The sequence below is a fragment of the Phyllostomus hastatus genome, unplaced genomic scaffold (assembly GCF_019186645.2).
Source record: "Phyllostomus hastatus isolate PE091 unplaced genomic scaffold, TTU_PhHast_1.1 phas_contig_64, whole genome shotgun sequence".
NCBI lineage: Eukaryota > Metazoa > Chordata > Mammalia > Chiroptera > Phyllostomidae > Phyllostomus > Phyllostomus hastatus.
This window is the reverse complement of record NW_025333928.1, coordinates 1,932,644-1,954,153: the sequence shown is the minus strand read 5'-3', so window position 1 is coordinate 1,954,153 and position 21,510 is coordinate 1,932,644. Positions and strand designations below refer to the sequence as shown.

Sequence of the window (21,510 nt, the reverse complement as noted above, 5' to 3'; positions counted from 1 at the left end):
AAAAAAAAGTAGTATATTCTGATCCTACACACAGAAAAGCATTTGGTAAACCTAGTATGCCAGTTCCATAGCCAGAAATAAATACTGTTTATGATTTTGGTATATAGTCTGCCAGCTTTTTGTTCCAAGCCTATGCATATTCTTGTTTACTTTCTTCTACAAAAATGGGTTCTTCTCTAACCCTCTATGCTTCACACAATATGTACTGTGAATGCATGCTCTCATCTTCAAGTCCTGTGAGATCTATATCATTATCCCAAACACAGATATGTGATCTTATTCACATTCATACAAATTAAGTAGGAAAGCTGGAATTCAAAGTGTGGCAGTCTGGGTCCAGAAGTCTACTGCCATCTCTGGCAGATTTCTTTACATGTTTACACACATGTGCATACACACATTTTCTAAAATGGCTACCTAGAATGCCACTGTAATGACCCTGTGATATCACCTCCATACATGTTTTTATAAGACTACCCTGTTACTGTAAGATAATACTCTAGAAGTGGGATTGCTGGGTCCCATTGTTCAAAGCAATTCATAAGGCATTTTGGTATAATACATACTGTACCCCAGATTAGTTTGTCTTTTCTGGAAGTCAGCTAATATCTATCAGTTTTTAAATTATGTGTGCCTGTACCCATGTCCCCTGAACACAGAATGTTAACAGTTCAGGAGTTCATACAAAAGTACAGCACAGGCTTCTTGAAATTTAAGCTTCCAATTCTAAGGGGGCAATCTGTGGTGACAGAGGCACCTAGTGGCGGAGGGCGGCACTGCAGCCTCACTGAAGGGAAGGAGCATTTCTAATAATGAACTTGGAAAGGGGCTTTCCAGGTTGGTAAAAAGCCAAGTCTTCTACTCTTGGCTGTCTGGTGACCTGCCAGGTTTTCAGCCTTTTTCTTTCAATTTCTTAACAGCTGTCAATGAGGAAACAGTTTGCCTTACAGAAATTTGCTTCACTGATATTACAACTTTGACAAACTGCAAAATGGCTGGGTTTTCTCCAAGGGGAAGTTAGCTCGGGTTTCCCTCCCTATGTATGTCATTTACTATGAGTGCTGCTTATATTGAAAACCTGCTGCAGTGCCTGTGCAGAAACCCCCAACACCAAGAAAAGTACAAACAAATGGGTTTCCTTCCCTCACCCTATCTTAGATGAAAGATGCTTCAATTTTAGACATTTATTGAAAATGTGTATATCATATAAATGAACTAGACTCCTTAGCTGGTACACTCTACAAAAGCTGTCTGCTGGGTTAAGAGGGTGCTGCCCAACCACGTTCTCTGCTACTGCCCACAAAGCATCAGAACTGTACCTAGAAAGTGGTAGCTGGGCTCAGGAACACATGTGGGATGATGCTTTCCTCTTTATCTTGTATTCCCATCAGTCCTAAGCCAGGAAGTGATCCATGCATGCTACAACAATGAAGGCAGGTTCATACCCACAGGGTTGAGTGGTTAGAAATGCATAGGCAGAGGTGATAAGGTTTTGTTGGGGCGGGGGGTGTCATGGGGCAGTGGGCTGCAGGTGAACAGCTTATGGAAAGCTACCTGCTGAAAATGGGTTTAATGGAAAATACTAATACTGCCAGAAGCCTAGAATCAAATCTTAGCTCTGCCACTTAACAGATGTGAAAGCACACAATTTAAGGTTAATGATTTCAAGCTGAGCCTTAGTTCCTTCAGCTCTTACATATTTAAGTTACTCTCTCACAGAGCTTCTGTGAGGATTTTCAGATGATCATAATTAACATGGAGGGTGCACTTACTTAATGGCCAGCATCATTGTAAACACTTTCTATGCATTCTCATTTAACCCTCAAAACAGCTCATGTACCTAATTTAGGTGTTAATAGAGGCACAATTGTTATGTCCACTTTTCAAATAAAATAGGCTCACAAACAACTTGCTCAAGTCATATAACTGTTAAGTGACAATCTGCCATCTGAGTCCTTTTAAATTGCTGTTAAGAGTTTATTCTTTTGTTCATTTCACTTAAAACATTTGAAGCACTGTTTGAAAAACTTTTAAAAAGTTGACTTATTTAATAATTTATGTTGTAAAATATCTAGTACATGATATGAGGCCCAGAGTGACTGAATATTCATGGAACTGGGTTAGAGGGCTGGAGGCAAAAATCAGCAAACACAAGCCCAGAAGCTGTCTCCACCTGATGCTGGACTTAAGCTAATCAGCACTGAGCCTTCTGGGTCTGGAGGACTGCAACTCAGAACACTTGCATGCCTCTGAAGTCAGACCATTGGGGTTCAAGCCCTAACTGTGTACTTGCAATAGGCATGGCATTAGGCAAGTTATTTCATCTGAGCCCTTTTCTCCACTTGTTAAATAGGGATATTCAACAAACTTAGCCAAACATGCATGTCAAAGCATTTAGCATGGTACCTGACACTAAGAGTTTGATGAATTACAGCAATTATCAGTATTTTCAGTACTAATTTTAGCAGCTAATAGAAATATAAGGATGAAGAGCTGAGTCAGGTTCCCAGCATTCTTTTTGCTGGTCCCTCCTGAGTCACTCTGATACTTTTCCAAGGGTATCTGCTGACACCTTGGAGATAGCTGCATAGATGAGGCCCAGAGTGACCTTATAGTTTGGGGGAGTGCATGCTCCCGCTGCTGGACTTCCTCAGTATAATATAGATATCAGAGGGTTTCCTTACTACATGATTTGCTATTTCCAGATTTTTCTCTTGACTTATCAAAAGACCTTTGTTTGAGTCAGAACCTAAGCCTTTTTGCTCCCTGACTGTGATGCTCCCTCCTTCAAGCCCTTACCCCCTGCAGAATATCTTGTCCACTTCCAGAAAAAGAAAGCCATGGCTCTCTCTTGCCTGTCCACTATACCATGGGGAACATGAAGATCAGACTCCTATTCTACCCCTAGCCCCATATGCTGGACCTGACAAGCTAGGTCAGGGCAAGTCTCTGCCCCCAGTCTGTGTTCTCAACCAAAATGCTTTGCTGGCAACTTTGGGTCACTTTTTTTTTTTTTAACCTCCTGCTGTTAGGCTCCCCACAAGCCTGTTTAAAGTAAATCAGTCTAATATTTTTTTTTTAATCTAAATACCTAATGCTTGATTCTGTTTCTCAGAGACAGCAGTTCTTTCAGGCTGCTCAGCAGACACCCTATCAAATTAGTGGTCCTGAGATGCATGTTACAGGATTTTAGGATAGGAAATTAATTTCTCATCCAGGCTTCAAGGCTTGATGTATTTATGTTCTGTCATCTGGGACCTTGGATGTCAGAATTTTAAGGGACTTTAGACTCATTTATCCATCCTTTCACTCATTCCAACTGCCTGTGTTTATGCTTTAGGATTTAACACATTTTTTTTTTTAAGGAAGGGTTTTGTAGTTAAAAGGGTTGCAAATCACTGCTTTACCTCAAATCCCTTACTTTACCAAAGGGAAATTGAGACCCAAAGTGGGAAAATGGCCACTTGTCAGAGGCAATAGGTGATAGGGCTAGGACTGGACCCTGAGTCCTGCTCTACTTTTCCTCAAGTTTAAAATCAGCAAAACATGTCCTACCAGAAATTAACAGGTGGCATGGGGTGAGAGGAAAAGAGGGTGGGGAAGGCAGGAACACACTCCTCTCATATGGGAAAGGCAACCCAATCACATCTAAATCTGGGCCTTGCCCTAGAACTTACTGACCAGTTTTATTCAAGTAGAGTTAGGCAGCTACCCCTTGTTCCAAAGAGGTTGGAGGACCTAAGACTTCTGCCTTCAAACTGGGATAAGTTGTGTCCTTGAGTGACCAATAAGAGTATTTATCTGAAAATGGAACTACAATAACTATCTCTAAGAACTGAAAATTAAGAGATGATTCATGTAAGTCCTCATTTACATGCCTGGACATCAACAAAAGGCCTTTCTCTAAGAAGTCCAGGGGTCCAAATCATGAAGGAACAACTCTTCAGTCCTTACCTCTTGGTTCCTGGCAGCAGGATGAGGCAGAGAGTGCCTGAGCTCAGGCTGTGGTAGAGCTTCCCTATCTTCTGGCCCCAGTGCCAGGCTACTGTCTTTGGGTGGTCCACCTTCAGAGTCTAGGATCAAAGCCAAGTGTTGGTACTCAGCCAGAGTACCCTCTGCTTACTGTCAGAGGGGCTGCAACATTCTTTCTCAGGTTCTAGGGCTATGGGGTCCCATGAGAGGCTGTGTGTAAATCCTCAGGCTGAGGCTGGAACACACATTTTAGGGCTCCCTGTCCACCCTAGCATCCCCAGGCCATCAAGTCAGATTATGATGACAGGTGCTGTTCTTCCCTTCTGATGGGCCTTCCAGTGCCCTGAGTTAGGGGAACTGTAGCACTAATGAGAGCTCTAGTCTAGCCTCTACCATTAAGTAACTGTGACCTGGGGCAGTCACTCACCAGCTGACCTCTATTTCTCATCTGCTAAGTGTAGGAGGTTAGACAAGGACAGGGGTTCCCAAACTGTAGCCATTCACTTTCCACCTAGACACTTCTGTTTGTATCTCCCTGTAATGGTTTTTCTTAACAGTCACTTTCTCCCTTAATATTAACTAAATAATACTGTCCATGAAATCACACATTCAGTGTGGTGGTTGTATATTTTAATGAATGTTGATGAACAAGTCCATAACTATAAAAGTGAAAAAAAGTCCATCTATGACCACCAAAAATCATTTTGTATATGTACCACATTCTGGGAAACCCTAGATCACAAAAGACTTGTCCAGCTCTCTAGCCTTGTATTTAAGTCCCTCAAAGTTCCTGGGAGAGCAACCTGGAGTACAAAAAAAAAAATGATTTTAGCACATATTGGAGAGGGCAAGCATATGAGAGATCATGGAGAAAAAAATGATGTACCCAGGGCTGGAAGAAGCTAGAGAGAGAAGTAAGACTAGTGCCAGGGGAGTAACAAAAGACTGAAGGCTAAAGTGTCCCTTGAGCAGGACTCTCCTAATTTCCAAAAACGTCAGTAGGTCAATGTCCATAGCCAGTAAACCAAGTAAACCAGCTACCTTTCCCTGACCCCAGGATATACCCCTCCACTCACCTGCAATATCTGCTGTTTTGAGTGGGGTGGGTATGACTCGAAGTCCTGGGGGCCTTGCTTCAGGAGGTAAGTCCTGAAGCCATGTGTGGAGGTGCAGGGGGGTTAGGGTGTGCCTGCCTTTGAGCTTCAAGTCATTGCCTATAAGAATGTTGCGGGCCCTCTGGGCACAGGCAAAAGTTTTAAATTGTGAAAGCAAGAATACTCCCTTCTGTTAAGAAGGGCCATAAAACCAACCTGTTCACCAAGATAGAACACAACCAGGGTCAAGGAAAAGGGACAGAATGAATATCTGTTGACCTTGTCTAGTCCAGGAGGGCTTACTAGGGAACATTTTTTTTCTCTGACCTCATGTTATTACATGAGGTCAGAGAAAAAAAATCCCTAATAGACCCCCAGTACTTACTCAGGAAACAGTATTTTTTCTGCTGTCCACTTTTAAGATCTTTAGGCAAGATCACAGCTTCTAGGCCAAAAAAGAGGTTGGCCTATGCAACAGATGTTCTTGGAAGGTTTCAGTCACTCCAGAGAGATATATGGTACCTTGGTTCTCAGAATCTCGTTCTAGCTCCTCCATAAGGGTGTCACAATCAAGGGTGAGCTTCATCACAGGCCCCTGCATCTAACCAAGTAAAAGATGGCAATAGTGGTGGAAAATCACCACTTCAAACCCCAGGCTTGTTATATATTAGCAAGTAACTTAATTCTGTGGTTTCCTCATCTGTGTGAGGAGGCTACTGATAACTGCCTAACAGGACTGACTACAGTAGAGATTTAATAGGTAATACATAAATGTAAATATTTTGTGTAAACATATTATCTCCCTTTTCTCACCCTCACCACCTGGCAGTGGAAATCAGTTTCCTGCCTTCTACCTGATAGAGTTCTATTTACTCACATAAGAAACTTCAAAATACCACCATTTGATCCCCTGAAAGCTAAAGGAAAAGACAACCACAAAAAACCACCGTGAATAAATAATATGGGCTCCAAGTAGTGATAATGAGTACAAGGAAGACCCCATGTAGTCCAGGCTGATTTTGACAAAAACAAAAGCTCTCTGAAATAACTGTAAACAGAGGCTGTACTAGGCCAGGGCTGAGTGACAGTGCTGTTTTTTGCCCTCTCTGGCCACCCTACCTTGATAAAGTTATCTTCTACCAGAGTGCTGTCCAAGGACTCAATGGCCAACTGGGCAGCCTCCAGGACTTCGTACTATATACAGAAATGTGGCTGCAGGAAAAGCAAGATTTCCTTCCTTTGTTTTCCAGGCTACACTGCCAGAGAAGGGGCTGGAAAGGGGGTTAAGCTACAGTGGCCAAAGTCACTAGAAAGGATTTCCTTGCTGTGTTAGGCTAGACAGTGACTGAAATCGGGGTCTCACAGATATTTGTACACCAGTGTTCATAGCAGCATTATTCAGAATAGCCAAAAGGTAGAAACAATTCATCAATGGATGAAAGGATAAACAAAATGTGGCATAGTCATAAAATGGAATAATAGGCTTGAAAAGGAATGGAATTCTGACACATGCTTTAGCATGGATGAACCTTGAAAACATATGTACTAAGTGAAATAACCAAACATAAAAAGACAAATATTGTATGAATCCACTTACATGATGTACACAGAGTAGTCAAACTCATAGAGACAGAAAGTAGAATAGTGGTTACCAGGTCTCGGGGAGAGAAGACTGGGGAGTTAACAGTTACAGAGTTTCAGATTGGCATGATGAATAAGTTCTGAAGAAAATGTATTTGGTAGCACTAAATTATACACTTAAAATTGGTTAAAAACAAATTTATGTATATTTTACAAAAAAAGACTCATAGGAAGAAGTTAATCCTAAAACATACCCTTCCCATCCTTCAGTCTTTACTGACTTCCTGCTAAGACTATGAAGATGGAATAAGTCCTTTTAAATAGTATGAATTTTTTAAACCATACACAATAATTTTTTAAAAAGTAAAAGGGTTTATAGGGTTTTAATGTAAATAATAGACCAATGAACAAAACTTACTTCAAGAGACTGGTGAACTAACAATAACAATAACAAAAGCCCTGCCATAATGTTTTTCCCATATCTTTATCTAGCTATGAGCCACCTTTGTAGCCAAGTCCTACAGAGATTTCCCAAGACACGGAAATTACTGCTCTTTTTGAAAGGGCATTTTACCATTTAAAGCTGAGGTCACAAGCAGGAAGTCCATAGGCTACATTCAACCAGCAGCCATTATTTTTTCTCTGGCTCACATGATATTTAAGAAAATTGGAGCCAACCTATAGAAATTGACAGGTTTCTCAATTCTCAAATCAAAACAAAAAACTCAGAAGCTCTTTCATTAGTGGGTCCATATTCTTGTGAGTCAACAACTGAACTACTGCCCACCGACAGAGCATGGCTCACACTCCGGTTGGTGACAATCAGATCACATCACAATGGCCCCACCTGGCACCCGAATTTCTAGCACTAATTGAGAAGGTCAGACTGAGGAACAAAAATCATTGACCAGGACTGGGCCAAAGCTCTTAAACAGCCTCTTCAGAGCCCCAAGATTGCATTTTTTGCTAAATGGTCCAGCATAGACAGTTGATATCTCTGTCCACTTGAGCCTCATCTACAAGAAACAACAGAATACAGTGAGGAGGAAGATGTGGAATAAGAATTCAGTCAAATCTGAAGAAGCCATAAGTCAAAACATGAGATAATTCCACTTTAAGGAATTTCTCAACACAAATACCTGGCAAATTTGCAAGGACCTATATATAAGCATTATATATTATTTGGAATATTATTTGGATTATTTGGAATAGCAAACACTTATATAGCACAAATGATGAAAATAAATAGGTCTATTATACAACAAAATACTATAAAGTCATTGAAAAAAGGAAATAAGATTACTGACATGGAAAAATGTACAAGGTATATTGTTAAATGAAAAAAATCAAGTTGTAAAACAGGATATACATGGCCCATTTTTATAAAAGTGTATTTTCTAAAATGTTAAAATACACATACAAAATATCTGGAGAAATATATAGCAAACTTCATAAAGTATGTGTTACTTTCCTTAATAAGGGGAGATTATAAGTCATTATGTAAATCATCTAGTAGAATCATTTTGTTCAACTCACCCTTTTGTTCATCTCCTCAGTGAGGGTGGGTGAAAAGGGTTCAAAAGAGAACTGGACGAGGCTGAAGGGAAACAGGATTTCCACTCTGGCCTGCTCGAGAACCTTCAGAGGACAGCACAGCTTGGGTGAGGCAGAATCTAGTGTTCTCCTACAGCTCGTCACAATAATACAAACAATGTTTATCTTTTTACCCATGTTAAAAAGCAATATAGGGCTGATTTCAAGGTCTGGAAGAAAATGGTGATACCACACAGCCTCCTAGTAAAACCATATAATCAGTAAAGAGAATAAATAATACCACATTATGACCTTTAGCATTAGTAAGAAACAGAGATGATTATAACCTTCTGGTTTTCTCTAAGGAAAGAAATAAGCTCAATTCCAACAGAGCTCCCACCATCCCACAGTGTTGCAAGCTTGTGAGCAAAAAGAGCAAAGAGAAAAAGGATTAAAAAACTTTGGAAAAAATAAAACAAGAGCAAGGAAAGCTCAGATGAAGCACAGAATCACCCCCAGAAAGAAAAAATACAAGTAATGAAAACAGGTCAGGATTTGACACAGGGAAGAGACTTGGCAGCCTCAGAAGCAGTGCTTCTGGGAAGAATAATATATAGAGAAGAGGTAATAGCCCCTTGGAGAAACTGCAGTGAAGGGGAAAAAAGGAAATAAGGTAGAAAATGAAGGATCTCGCTGAAGAATGTATAAGATGAATGCCAAGCCTTCCAAAGGGCATTATAAACTCTTAATTCTTCCCAGTACCACAACTTCATTCTTAAAAGAAACAACACTTAAAAAAAAAAGTGTGACAGCAGGATGGTGTACAAGGAAGTTTTCAAGTCCTCACTCTCCCACAGACATGGAGTTAACAATACATAGACCAGTATACCTTTGTCAGAACTCCAGAGACCAAGTGAGAAGCTACAGCATCCAGACCAACATCAAATCAAGGAGAGACTCCATCCAAAGGAATAAGAAAATTTGTGGTGTTTTGCATGCCCCTCCCCCACCTGACCTAGCAAAACCCAGAGAAAATAAGTTCATGTTTTGATGTATCCCTTCTGCTTTACACATATAGCAATGATAGACAAAGAAAAAGAGAAAACAAAACATGAAGTCAGGTTAAAAACCATGATAAACATCTCCAAGAGCCAGAAACAACAAAGATTCGAAATGGTATACAAGGCCAAAGCCATAGGCCTGCTAGGCTCTGGAAGCAGATACTGGCAACTGACAGTTCTGCTCCTGTGGGGTAACTGGGATGAAAAGTTCTCCATTCAAGATATGAGACAAAAGCCCGATTTGCTAATAGTAGCCAGGGTTGCTGATGAAAAATAAAAAGCTTGTCACTTGCATGAGTTACAAAGGGCTACATTCCCCTCTGCTCACAATGCAACCTTCAAAGAGACAGCAGGTCACTCACCTCTTTATCTGAAAGGCACTTAATAGTTTGACAGTTTCTGGCAGAAGAAAGTTCACTAGTACATTCCTCCTGGGTCAAGAAAAGGAGCTTTTAACCCACTGACTCCAAGCGTTCTAGAACACTGCAAAGAGGTCAAGATAAGAATAACAGTTTCCCCAAACTCCCTAGTCTGTTTCTCTATAGACTCACACTAATAGCAACATGTATGTATTTAAATTAAAATGAAATAAAAAGTCAGTTCCTCACTTGCATTAGTCACATGTACTAGACACAATGTGTAGAACTTACTGAACAGCACAGGTATAGTACATTCCCACCACTGTAGAAGCTATATTGGACAATATTGCTCTGTATCACTGGTGGCAAACACAAGGCCCATGGACCAAATCCAGCCCTCCACCTTGTTTTATCTGGGCCAGCACCTTGTTTCTACTCAGCTGCAGCACTGAGCTCCTTGCCCCTAGTTAAGGAGTAGTTACATTTATACAGTCCTAAAATTACATTCAGCCCTTTGAAGGCAACCTTGAGGCTGATGTGGCCCCCAGTGAAAAGGAATTTGACACCCCTGCTCTATATGTAAGCAGAAGGATGAACAATGTCCTGGCTGGTGTGGCTCAGTGGATTAAGTGCTGGCCTATGAACCAAAAGGTCCTCAGTTCGAGTTCCCAGTCAGGGCACATGCCTGGGTTTTAGGTCAGGCTCCCCAGTTTGGGCTGTGTGATAGGCAACTGATCAATGTATCTCTTCTACATTGATGTTTCTTTCCCTCTCTTTTTCTCTCTCTTTCCCTCTCTAAAAAGTAAGTAAGGAGCCCTGGCTGGTGTGGCTCAGTGCCTTGAGTGCCAGCCTGCAAACCAAAGGATCACCCCTTTGATTCCCAATCAAGGCACATGCCTGGATTGCAGGCCAGGTCCCCAGTAGGGGGCACATGAGAGGCAACCACACACTGATGTTTCTTTTCCCTCTTTCTCCTTTCCATCCCCTCTAAAAAATAAATAAGTAAAATGTTTAAAAATAAAAAAGTAAATAAGGAAAATCTTTGAACAACAAAAGGATGAACAAGAAATATACTCAAAGCTCTGTATCAAAGCACAGGCTTCTAAGGATCTGATTTATGTATTATGGTGGAGACAAACCTCTTCTGAGCCTATGTTATTTTCCCCTCAAGCTGAACAATACATCAATGCTGTAAATGACTTTCATACACTTCTGTCTTCTAATCCAAATGCCCACTAGTCATCGTGTCCCCTAAAGCTACTTATTTCAATGTATTTCAGTGTCTTGCTTTGTTACAAAGGAAGTCACGCTAAGACCAGAAGGTGGTATTTTCCCCTGCATGATTTTTGTGATGGAAGAATGTTACAGTATTGGTAGACATTTCTCAACAGACTCAAAGGAGAAAAAAATACTCCAAGGTACTCCATTTGTCTTTTGTCCTGTTTGGAAATGAAAAATATTACCTTGTGCTTGGCTGCTGAACTGCTCCTGTGTACTGCTCAGCTCCTGGTCTGCTGCTTGCAGCTCTTGGTGACTAGCTAGTGCCTCCAGATTTAGTTCTGCAATCTTGAAGAAAATAAAGTGGTAAAGATCATCTAATGTCTTGAAAAGCATCTGAGGTTAAAAATTCCAAGAAAAAGCCACTGAAGTGGTGTTCCCTGCTTCTGTAGACATTGGCTTTGCCATTACCATAGTCCCAGGCTAGTTACCAGGTAGTTTCTGATGGCTTAGACAGAATGGCAATCTGTTACCAGCTGTTGCTGTTGCCACATGAATATGGAAACCAGCCAAGTAGTGCTAAGTGAAAAGGGATGGCAATTCTGGCTCATCATTCATTCCTTAGTCACTTAAAATTTACTCCTCTGCAAACATGCAATGTTTAGAAATGATAAAAGAATGACTTTTGCAGCAACATAAAAAAAAGACTTTTTATTGGGTTATTACAAAACCATAAAGTCTATTCTAGTTTAGTCTGCTTTCATGCAGTGGGAGACAACTTGTGAGAAGTAATGTTGAGAGTGAGATAAACTTTTTATTTAGAATGAGATTAACAGAAAAATCACAAAGAGAGTACAGGCTTCCCATTTTCAGCTATGATTAGTATCTTACATTAATATACTGCATTTGACAATTAATGAACTACTATTGATATGTTATTAACTAAAGTCAGATTAATTCAGATTTCTTTAGGTTTTACCCCAGTGAGATACAATTTTCACTGGAATCAAGTGACAGCATACTACAACACAATGGTTCTCAAAGTGTGGTTTGAGAACTGGGGGTTCCAGAGACTCTTTCAAAAGTTTATGAAGTACTCTCTTCTGTAACTACACAACACAGTAAAGTAACTTATTTTCTATTAAGCTATACATGGAAGAGATTTGTAAAATATGTGAAATGATACTTTTCACACTAATTTTTTTGAAAATGTTTTTCTCAAAAATTTTTTGTTAGCATAACTTTTTGATATTTTAAACAAATTAATAAATATTAAGACTATTTTCCCTCATATTTAATTTCTAAATGGTAAACATTGACAGATGTTGTCCACATGAACAAAAGCCCTCTACAGGTAAGTAAGTCCTGAGGCCAGAAATTTTAAAATCTCTGATGTGGTTTAGAGCAGGGGCTGTCATATTCCAGTCATTATATAAAGTTCAACCCAATGCCTGCTTTTTGGAAAATAAAGTTTTACTGGAACACAGCTGTGCCCATTCATTGACATATGTTGACTAGCTGAGATAGAGACAGTATGACCTATATATAAAGCCTAAAATATTTACTATCTGATCTTCATAGAAGTTAGAAAGTCTGCTAACCCCTAATGTAGAGCAAAGCCAGGGTTTGCACCCTGGCTCCAAGATAAGTTATCTAACCTTTCAAAACCCTTGGATGCTCATATATAAAATTGAGGTGATAATAAAAGTTAACCCGTAGGGCTGCAGTACAGATAAGATCACAGATACAGAGCATTTTAAAATAGTATACTTAGTAACATCTCAGTGAATGGTGGCTATTGTTATTTACATGCCCAATATATATTTTAGAATGTCTTTCTATCACCATGACACAAAACACTCTTCTGGTTATTATCCTGCATAGTCTACAATTTATTTCATCATGGAATCATAACAGAAGCTTTCATGCAATGGGACAATCTAATATATTAGAATGAGTTACAACAAGGTCAACTAGAAAGTATGTCCTCTTCAAAAGTCTCCTTTGTGTGCTGCTCTAATCTACATCCACTGCACTGCTGCCAAAAAGGTATGCTCCCCCACTGACTGCAAGAGCAAAAATCTACATAGATTTTTATATTACAAGTATTGGCATCAGCTACAATGACCATACACATTATGGTGCTTAATATAGTATTCAAGGATCTGTGCTAACAGCTTTTATACATAGTATCTCATTTACCCTTAACAGTGTCCCAGAGAAGTGTGTTCCCATTTCATAGATCTAGAAACTGAACTTATTCAGAGAGATTGACCTAGATCACATAGGTAGACATAGTAAAACCTATATTTAAAAACAGACTTCAGAGACTACACACACTTCACCACTACATTATGCTAGTGATACAGGTCTTCATTCCGCATACAGACTCAGCTTGAATTACACTCTCGTTTCTGTAAAGAAAGGTAACAACAGAAGATGGTAGTCTGTGACTATCTGTTTTAGTCCCATAATTTTAAGAAAAGCAAACACACATGTCAAAGATGCTAACCCTTTTTGAGCCATACTTAAGGAAATACTGGGCCAATTCAAGGGTTGTTTTAGCATCTGTGGCATCATGACCACGTGGCATCATGTGGCAACCTATCTGGACTCTGTATATCCTTCCTTGAAAATCATAAAATTGACATACCTGGGAGTACTTTCTAATGATAGGTTCTTTCAACCACCTCAAATATTCTGGTTACATGTAAAATTTCAGCATTCTAATAATCAGATGTGTATCACAGCAATCAAGATTTCTTTATTCCTAAGTGCCAGGACCTGAAAGAGGTACTGAGGATGTAGAATAATCAGAAATTACTTTGTCCACAGCATATCTTCTGGACAAAGGGCTACCCTATAAAAAATCTCTTACCCACTCTTTGCTCCTTTTGTCTCATTTCTTAGATGTAACCATTGTTCAAAGTTGCATTCCAGAAATTTTCTATTTGTATATGAGTGTCTATATGTACTTAAATTCTTTCTTGGTTATTTTTTTAAAACCTTAAAAATACATATGTTTATGTTAAAAGATATATATGTAAATCTAATCTACATCATATCACTGTCTACACATCTATAGATCTTGTTCTGATTTCCATTTTTATTCTCAGTAGTATCTCAGAGAGATTTCCCTATTAGCACATAGAGATTCTGCACATTCTTTTCAACAGTAACCAAGTAATACAGATAACCATAATTTAGTCAACCACTCCTATAGAATAGTTGCAGTTTTGGGGGCCATTTACTATAATGAATATGTTTGTAAGTAAATGTAAATTTAAGTAAGTAAGTAAAGTAAGTAAATGTAAATTTAAGTAAGTAAATTTTATTCAATGTAAAAATGTTATGCTTTGAAATTTTAGTTAATTTTTATGCCCCTTAGTGTCCAGATCTACCCATCAACCCACAGCTATGCATATAAAACCCTTCTTGTATTCCTACAATTTTTTCTTGTCTGTGTCATACTTCTTTCCAGAGTTAGGATCCTAGGAGTCATAAAAAGTAAAGAGAATAATGTTTACAAGCTACGGGGGAGAACTTAGACCCCAAATTTTTCAATATGTATTAAATAATATACTATACACTAACTTATGTGCAATTTTGTCAGAAGACACTATAATGTGCAAACAAACCTACCCCAAAATAGCTTTGGCTAAGAACTTTAGCATAAGTCTTCTGCCCTGCTCTCTGACATAAAGCAATGATGTATCAATAACATATGGATATATCATCTGAGGAGGAAAGAGAATGGAATGAATAGCATCCTATGCTGAAGGAAAAAAACAAGTGGGCTGAGGAAAGAAGAGCCCCAGACTTCATGTTTGAGATAAACAGAACAGGCATATATACTAGAAATACTAAGTCCTACATCAGTGGGACTCACTGTCAATGCTTTGAGATCCAAGTCTAAGGAGTTGCCCACTAACACAGCTTTAAGAGGAAGTAGTGCTTTTAACTGTCTCTGGATATCTTTGAATTTGGTTGTTACTGGGTTCAGCATCTTTTTCATGATTCCTGAGAAACTTTCAATAAAAAAAGAAAAATGGACAAGCTAGCATATTAACAAGTTTTCCTCTATAAAAAGTCATTTCAAAAGAATATTTTTTTAAAAAATTAATATATGTTCAGCGTAGAAAGGTTGAAAATACAAAGCAAAGAGGAAATTAAAAGTTACCCATAATTCCACCACCTGGTGATCATCAATTTTTACATTTTGGTAAATATCCTTTCCTATTTTTTATTATATTCATTTATATATTTCCTTATTGTAAAGTGTAATCATAATGCATATGCTACTTTATGGCCCTGGCTGGGTAGTTCCGTTCGTTAGAGCATCTACCTGAAGTGCCAAGGTTGAGAATTTGATCATGATCATCAGGGCATGTATGAGAATCAACCAATGAATATATGAATAAGCATAACAACAAACTGATGTTTCTCTGTTTTTCTCTCTCTCAAAATCATTAAAATAAGTAAATAAATAGATAGATAAGTAAATAAATAAAGAGCATTATTTCAATATGAAAGGGTGTGGGTTCAATCCCCAATTAGGGTACATACAAGAATCAAAAATTAATTAATGCATATGCTACTTTGTAACATGATTTTATCACTTGCCATATATCATGAACATGTTTTCATATCAATACATCTATTTCAGCACATTCTTCTAAAAGAATACAGAGTGCTTCATTATGGATATTAACATTTTAACCAATCACCTACTTTTCAGATATTTATATTCTCTAATTTTGCAATGCTATGAAAAACACACACATACATCTTTGGCTATTTCCTAAGAATACTAATTATTATGTCTACTAATAGGACAATCTTTTTTTTAATTAATTTTTTGAAAGATTCTATTTATTCTTAGAGAGAAGGAAAGGGAGGTTGCCTCTCATATGCACCTCAGCTGGGGACCAAACCTGCACACCAGGCATGTGTACTGACTAGGAATAGAACCAGTGACCTTTTGATTTGTGGGATGACAGTCAACCAACTGAGTCACACCAGTCAGGGCTGATTCATTTTTAGAGAAAGAGAGAGAGAAACATCGATTTATTGTTCCACTTATTTATTCATTCATTTGTTAATTCTTGTATGAGCCCTGACAGAAGATTGAACCTGCAACCCTGAAGAACTGGGACAACGTTCCAACCAAACAAACTACTGACCCAGGGCCTAGAACAGTCTTTATCATTACAATGGCCTCTCAGTACCTAAGTAAGCATGAATCTATAGCTGCAACTTCAATGGGCAGAAACAGTAACGTTTCACTGGCTTTTCTATACCTAATCACTATAGTACGTGCATCTGAAATTATATGCTAATCTCTAGAAAGATAGGCACATTTTTGAGCTTCAAAACTGTTACAAGAAAACTTAGTTCTGTTTGTTTTTTGAGGTAAGGGTATTCTAGCCTCTAAGATTATTTGATTGCCCAATAATGATTGACAGATTTTTCAGATGAGGTCTTAGCAGAAAGCAAAGCTCCAGCTGTTTGACAGTTGCTAGATAATGAATACAACTGGGAGATTCTATGACAAGGGAGTAATATGCTGTTGACAGAAGGAAGACTAGAGAGCAAGAAGGGTAACAGCATTAAACACTGGCATTGTGTAATTTCAGTATTAAAACTACAGTTGCGGTGCCCAACCTTTTCTTTGACAAGAAATAAGTAGGTCATACCTAACTAAACAGAAGCTACCATTCCTGTGAAGTCTCATTCCACTCTAATCTGACAACTCTAGGGAGAGCTAAGGCAAGGTGAAAAATACCTGGCAAGGTAGTCCAAAATATTTTTGTCAGGTTTAACGAGTTCATCCATAACACAGCCACCTGTTCAACGACAAGTGAGATGCATGTTAGTTCTCTCCCCTTAAATGTGAGGCACTGAAAGACCAGGATGTAGTCAAGCTGCTGCACTGTGGGACTGTGACACAGCCCATTATTCAGACTATTTCAACTGCCATCTATCCTTATCTACTGGGGTCCCTGTGACAATGGCACAGCCTTTTGCTGATCTGAGAATACAGTATAATGAAATTATTGCTAGGCAGGCTGCTGAACATTATACTCTGGGAAAGAAGTGTGTAAGGAAGATGAATGGAAATAGTAACATCAATTATAATTATATCACTTATTGAATGTATACTACATTCCAATATTCTGTTAAGTACTACTAGTAAGCTATTCTTATTAGCACACTCTATTATCATCTAATATAGTACTAAGCCATTTTATATCCACCACCTCCTAATAACCCTTTGAGGTAGCCTCAGTTATCATCCCCACTCCACAGAGAAAAAAGCTGACACTGAGGAGGGTTAGGGAATTTCTCCAAGATGACACAGCCAACTATTGGACAAAGGCCAGGATATCCACCATGATATAACAGACTCCAAAACTTTAATGCTTACTTACTCTGTTAAGAATTGAGACGACGTCATCTAAGCCCTAAGTGAGAGGGGATGCACTGTCTTTGAAGGGAAACTTACTAATTAGATAAAGTAAAACACAAAAAAGCTTAAGCAGGAAAATCTTACTTCAGATCTTAATGTGCAAAATTAAGCCTAACTGATGGTAACTGAGATAAAGGCTTTAAGGGAACAACAAAATACTTGTTTGATAGACAGGAGTAATGTACAAAGGTTTCATTAAACATAACAACTAGAAAAAACTTACGTGGTATTTCTTCTTCATCCTGGAACACAGATCTAAGTTTTCTAAAATGTGAGTAAAAGGGTTTACCTTCAGTTATTTAAAATACTGGAATTGAATGCACTGGTTCACTGGTGCACTAGATTCAAGACAACATCTATTGGACCCTAGTTTGTAATACTCCAGGTGAAACAGTAGTACTTACCATTTCACAGTCAAGTGCAAAGAGAGGACTTTTGTCTGTTAGAGAACCATTATATTTGGTAGGTACAAAGTTTTTACACTCAGGAAAACCTACGAGGAAAAGGAATAAAATATCTGCCTTTACAACCAGAGATGGTAGTAAGCATCACTAGATTCATCCTGGAAAAAGTGAAATAACACATTTGCTGGGGAGTCACTTCTAGATTCTGGGAGAATAATAATGTACACTAATGTTATTGGGAAGACTAGGGCCTGGACTTTCTGACAGTTACCAAGTAATAATTTTTCCTATTAAAAAAGATATTATAACTAAATTGTAGCTAAATCCAAATTCACTAGACCTTTTCCAAGTAGGCACTAAGGAAGGATGAATAAACTATGTAAAAGACTGGATGTGGCATTTTTCTGGACTACAAAGCAAGAAAAAATAAGGATGACATTCTACCATAGTAGAGATCTAAAAAAGGATTTCACTGTAAGCAAAAAGTTTATGTAATATTCACCATTGGACCCCTGCATCCACCTCTACCCTGGAGATTTCTCAGAGACCTCTATCTAGAAATGTGCCTCCCTTTTCTGGAATCATAGCCTGAAAACTCCCTACAGAACTTCAGCTTTAGGCCTAGGTTACCCTCTGTCATCAATAACTAGGCATATAGCCCTGGCTGGCGTAGCTCAGTGGATTGAGCGTGGCCTGCGAACCAAAGTGTTGCAGGTTCGATTCCCAGCCAGGGTACATGCCTGGGTTGCAGGCCATGACCCCCAGCAACCGCACATTGATGTTTCTCTCTCTCTCTATCTCCCTCCCTTCCCTCTCTAAAAATAAATAAATAAAATCTTAAAAAAAAAAAAAACAAACTAGGCATATTTAGCTCAAAGGACCTGAAGCATTGGGATAATTGAAGATTCCTACCTTCAGACATAAGCTGAAACAGTAAAGGTCATATACCTAGATCTTGTTATACTAGAAACAAAAGGAGAATTTGAAAAGCTTTGACCAGTTTCTATGTCATGGTACCCTGAAATTTCCAACTGATTATAATTAAAATAATCAAAATATGATCTAGATCAGAAAAGAGAGGCATCCTCAAATCTGGAAAACATTATGCTTGCTGCACTCCTCACCTATATTATCAGTAGCAATAATAACAACAAAAAAATCCTAATGTTTTTAAAGCACTATGTGCTAGACACCATGCTAAACACTTTTATACATTAACTCATTTAATCCTCATACAAGCCTATGATATATAAACCATTTTACAAATAGCTTTTTCATTTAAATAAATTTATTTTAGAAGGAAATTTGTTTTCAGAATATGTAAACAAGTCAATCATAAAAAGACAACCCAATTAAAAAATGGACCCAGAATCTGAAAAGATACACAAATAGCCAATAACCATAGAAAACAGTGCTCAACATGATCAGCCATCACAGGAATGCAAATCAAAATCATGAGATACCACTTCACACCCACTATGATGGGTATAATAAAAAAGACAATAACAAGTTTTAGAAAGGATATACAGAAATTAGAACCCTCATACTCTGCTGAAGGAAATATAAATGAAATACTGATACATGCTACAACATGGATGAACCCTGAAGACTTGATGCTAAAGGAAAGAAGCCAGTCGCAAAAGACCATGATTCATTTACATGAAATGTCTACAGCAGGTAAATCTATAGACAGAAAGTAGGTTAGTGGTTGACTACAGCAAAGGGCATTGTGGGAAAAACAATAGTATGGGGTCTCTTTGGCGGTGATAAGTGTCCTTCCCTGACTGATGTAGCTCAGTGGATTGAGCTCAGCCTGCGAACCAAAGGGTCATCAGTTCGATTCCCAGTCAGAGCACATGCCTGGGTTGCAGACCAGGTACTCAGTATGGAGCACTCAAGAGGTAACCACCCATTGATGTTTCTTTCCCTCTCTTTCTCCTTCTCTTCCCCTTTCTCTAAAAATGAATAAATAAAATCTTTAAAAAAGTGTCCTAAAATTGATTGTGGTGATGGCTGTAAAACTCTGTAAAAACATACTAAAAACTATTTAACTATATAGTTTCTTTACTTTTTTGAACTGTATACTTTTGAAGTATACACTTTATTGTATGGTAGGTTAATTATATATACTTTAATAGAGCTGTTTTTTAATAGAGAAAAAAGAAAATGTAACATCACTGCTGTGATTAAAAGGGAATAAAGAAAATCAAATCAGATCAAATCACTTTTATTAAATTCTTCTTATGTAACTGACCAAGGCTGAGCATAGGCCTGCCTGCTTTATTCACTAAAGAAAATGGAGGTGGGGTGGGGTGGCAGCAGGGTTAGAAGTGTTAAAGACATATTGACTTTTTAATATATTAAGAAGAAATGAAAGAAAACCAAAAAAGGAATAACTTTCTTATTACATATTTCAATGTTATTTAAGGTCAAGTTCATGTACTACCTCAAATCATCACTTTATCAACCATGGTACACATCATACACTTTAGGAAACACTGCACTTGAAGAAATTCCCCATTAACAGAAGATGGAGTAAGTCACTTGGATCTTTCAACAGTAATATTTTTAAATAAACAGCTAGACATGCTTACATTATTACCAACATCAGATTAAGTGCAAACTGACCTTGCAATGGAAAATGAAACACTTTCATCTCTTCCTTAGTGAGCATGCACTGCATCAAGCACACCTTCTTAGAGCCATAATTCTGAATGATGGGGTCATTTTGCAGGTGGATGCTGGCTTTTGAACTGGCACAAAGTAAAGACCCTGAAACAAGAAGGACAACTGAATGTTATTTCATTCAATTTGTGTTTAAGAGACCTTAGAGGAGATGGCTCTTAATATTGCAAAGGGTAAGATGGTGAAAACCAAAAGATGTGTAAGACCCAAAACCAACTTTTAAGGAGCTTTCATTCTAAAACAATTATAGGAACACAAAGAAAAAATAAGTTTCTAACAGTCTATAATAACAAGGGCTATAAAAGGAAAAGGAAGAGACTACATTGGTTGGGGTGGTCAGAGATTATTCAAGAAAATAAAAGATTAGCCAGGACTTGAAGGCACAATTTCAGGTAACTGGTATATTAGACCTGTCTGTTACAGTGTCTGCCACTCCTAACTACCCATTCTAGCTAAATCTACTCCATCCCTGGCTACTTAATAAAGCACCAGCCTAGCTTAGGAGGGACCCATCCATAAACTGACCAATGACTTGCTATTCCTTATCAAGACATGTTCAAAACCAAAAAGGGTAATCATCTAAGCCAGGGGTGTAAAACTCATTTTCACCAGTGGCCAAATTAGCCTTGCAGTTGCCTTCAAAGGGCTGAAGGCAATTTCAACTCCTTAACAGTTAAGGAGTAATTACATCTATACAGTCCTAAAATTCTTTTGGCCCTTTGAGGGCAACCACGAAGTTGATGTGGCCCCCAGTGAAAATGAATTTGACACCCCTGATCGAAGCTGATCAGATTGTTTGTTCCACAAGTGAACCAGGAAATACAGAAAGCTGACCAGTTAAAAGAGAACAGAAAACAGAGAAAATGCTATGAAAGGGAGAAAGAATAGCAGCTCTTCAATAGAGGCACTTAAGATTCCTGATAGCTTTCTAGTCCACATACATCCTTCAAGTAATATCTGTCTCAGCTTAAGGTAGCCTGAATGAGTTTCTGGTCCTCACAACCAAAACAGCCAATCTCACAAGTAGAAAGAAGGCATTCTGGGAAATACAGAAATGTATAAAGCAAAGCTGGCATGAGAGTGACTAGACCAGATGGGGAGAAAACAAAAGATATGTGTAGGAGGGCAGCATAG

The 21,510-nt window shown here is 38.4% G+C and overlaps 1 protein-coding gene across 1 annotated transcript in view; it reads right to left on the bottom strand.

Annotated features, from left to right (window-relative positions):
• Positions 1 to 1,319: 1,319 nt before the first annotated feature.
• The window catches only part of REXO5 (RNA exonuclease 5), a 41,249-nt gene continuing 21,058 nt past the window's right edge, over positions 1,320 to 21,510 (bottom strand). The window contains 19 exon segments of the mRNA XM_045848809.1: positions 1,320 to 1,419; positions 3,955 to 4,073; positions 5,049 to 5,066; positions 5,068 to 5,249; positions 5,452 to 5,529; positions 5,532 to 5,667; positions 7,502 to 7,663; positions 8,184 to 8,285; positions 9,604 to 9,724; positions 11,064 to 11,085; positions 11,088 to 11,166; positions 13,331 to 13,402; positions 13,404 to 13,446; positions 14,461 to 14,555; positions 14,708 to 14,846; positions 16,604 to 16,667; positions 16,670 to 16,718; positions 17,692 to 17,780; positions 20,320 to 20,463. Of these exon segments, the coding sequence (XP_045704765.1) occupies positions 1,320 to 1,419; positions 3,955 to 4,073; positions 5,049 to 5,066; positions 5,068 to 5,249; positions 5,452 to 5,529; positions 5,532 to 5,667; positions 7,502 to 7,663; positions 8,184 to 8,285; positions 9,604 to 9,724; positions 11,064 to 11,085; positions 11,088 to 11,166; positions 13,331 to 13,402; positions 13,404 to 13,446; positions 14,461 to 14,555; positions 14,708 to 14,846; positions 16,604 to 16,667; positions 16,670 to 16,718; positions 17,692 to 17,780; positions 20,320 to 20,463 (1,814 nt within the window).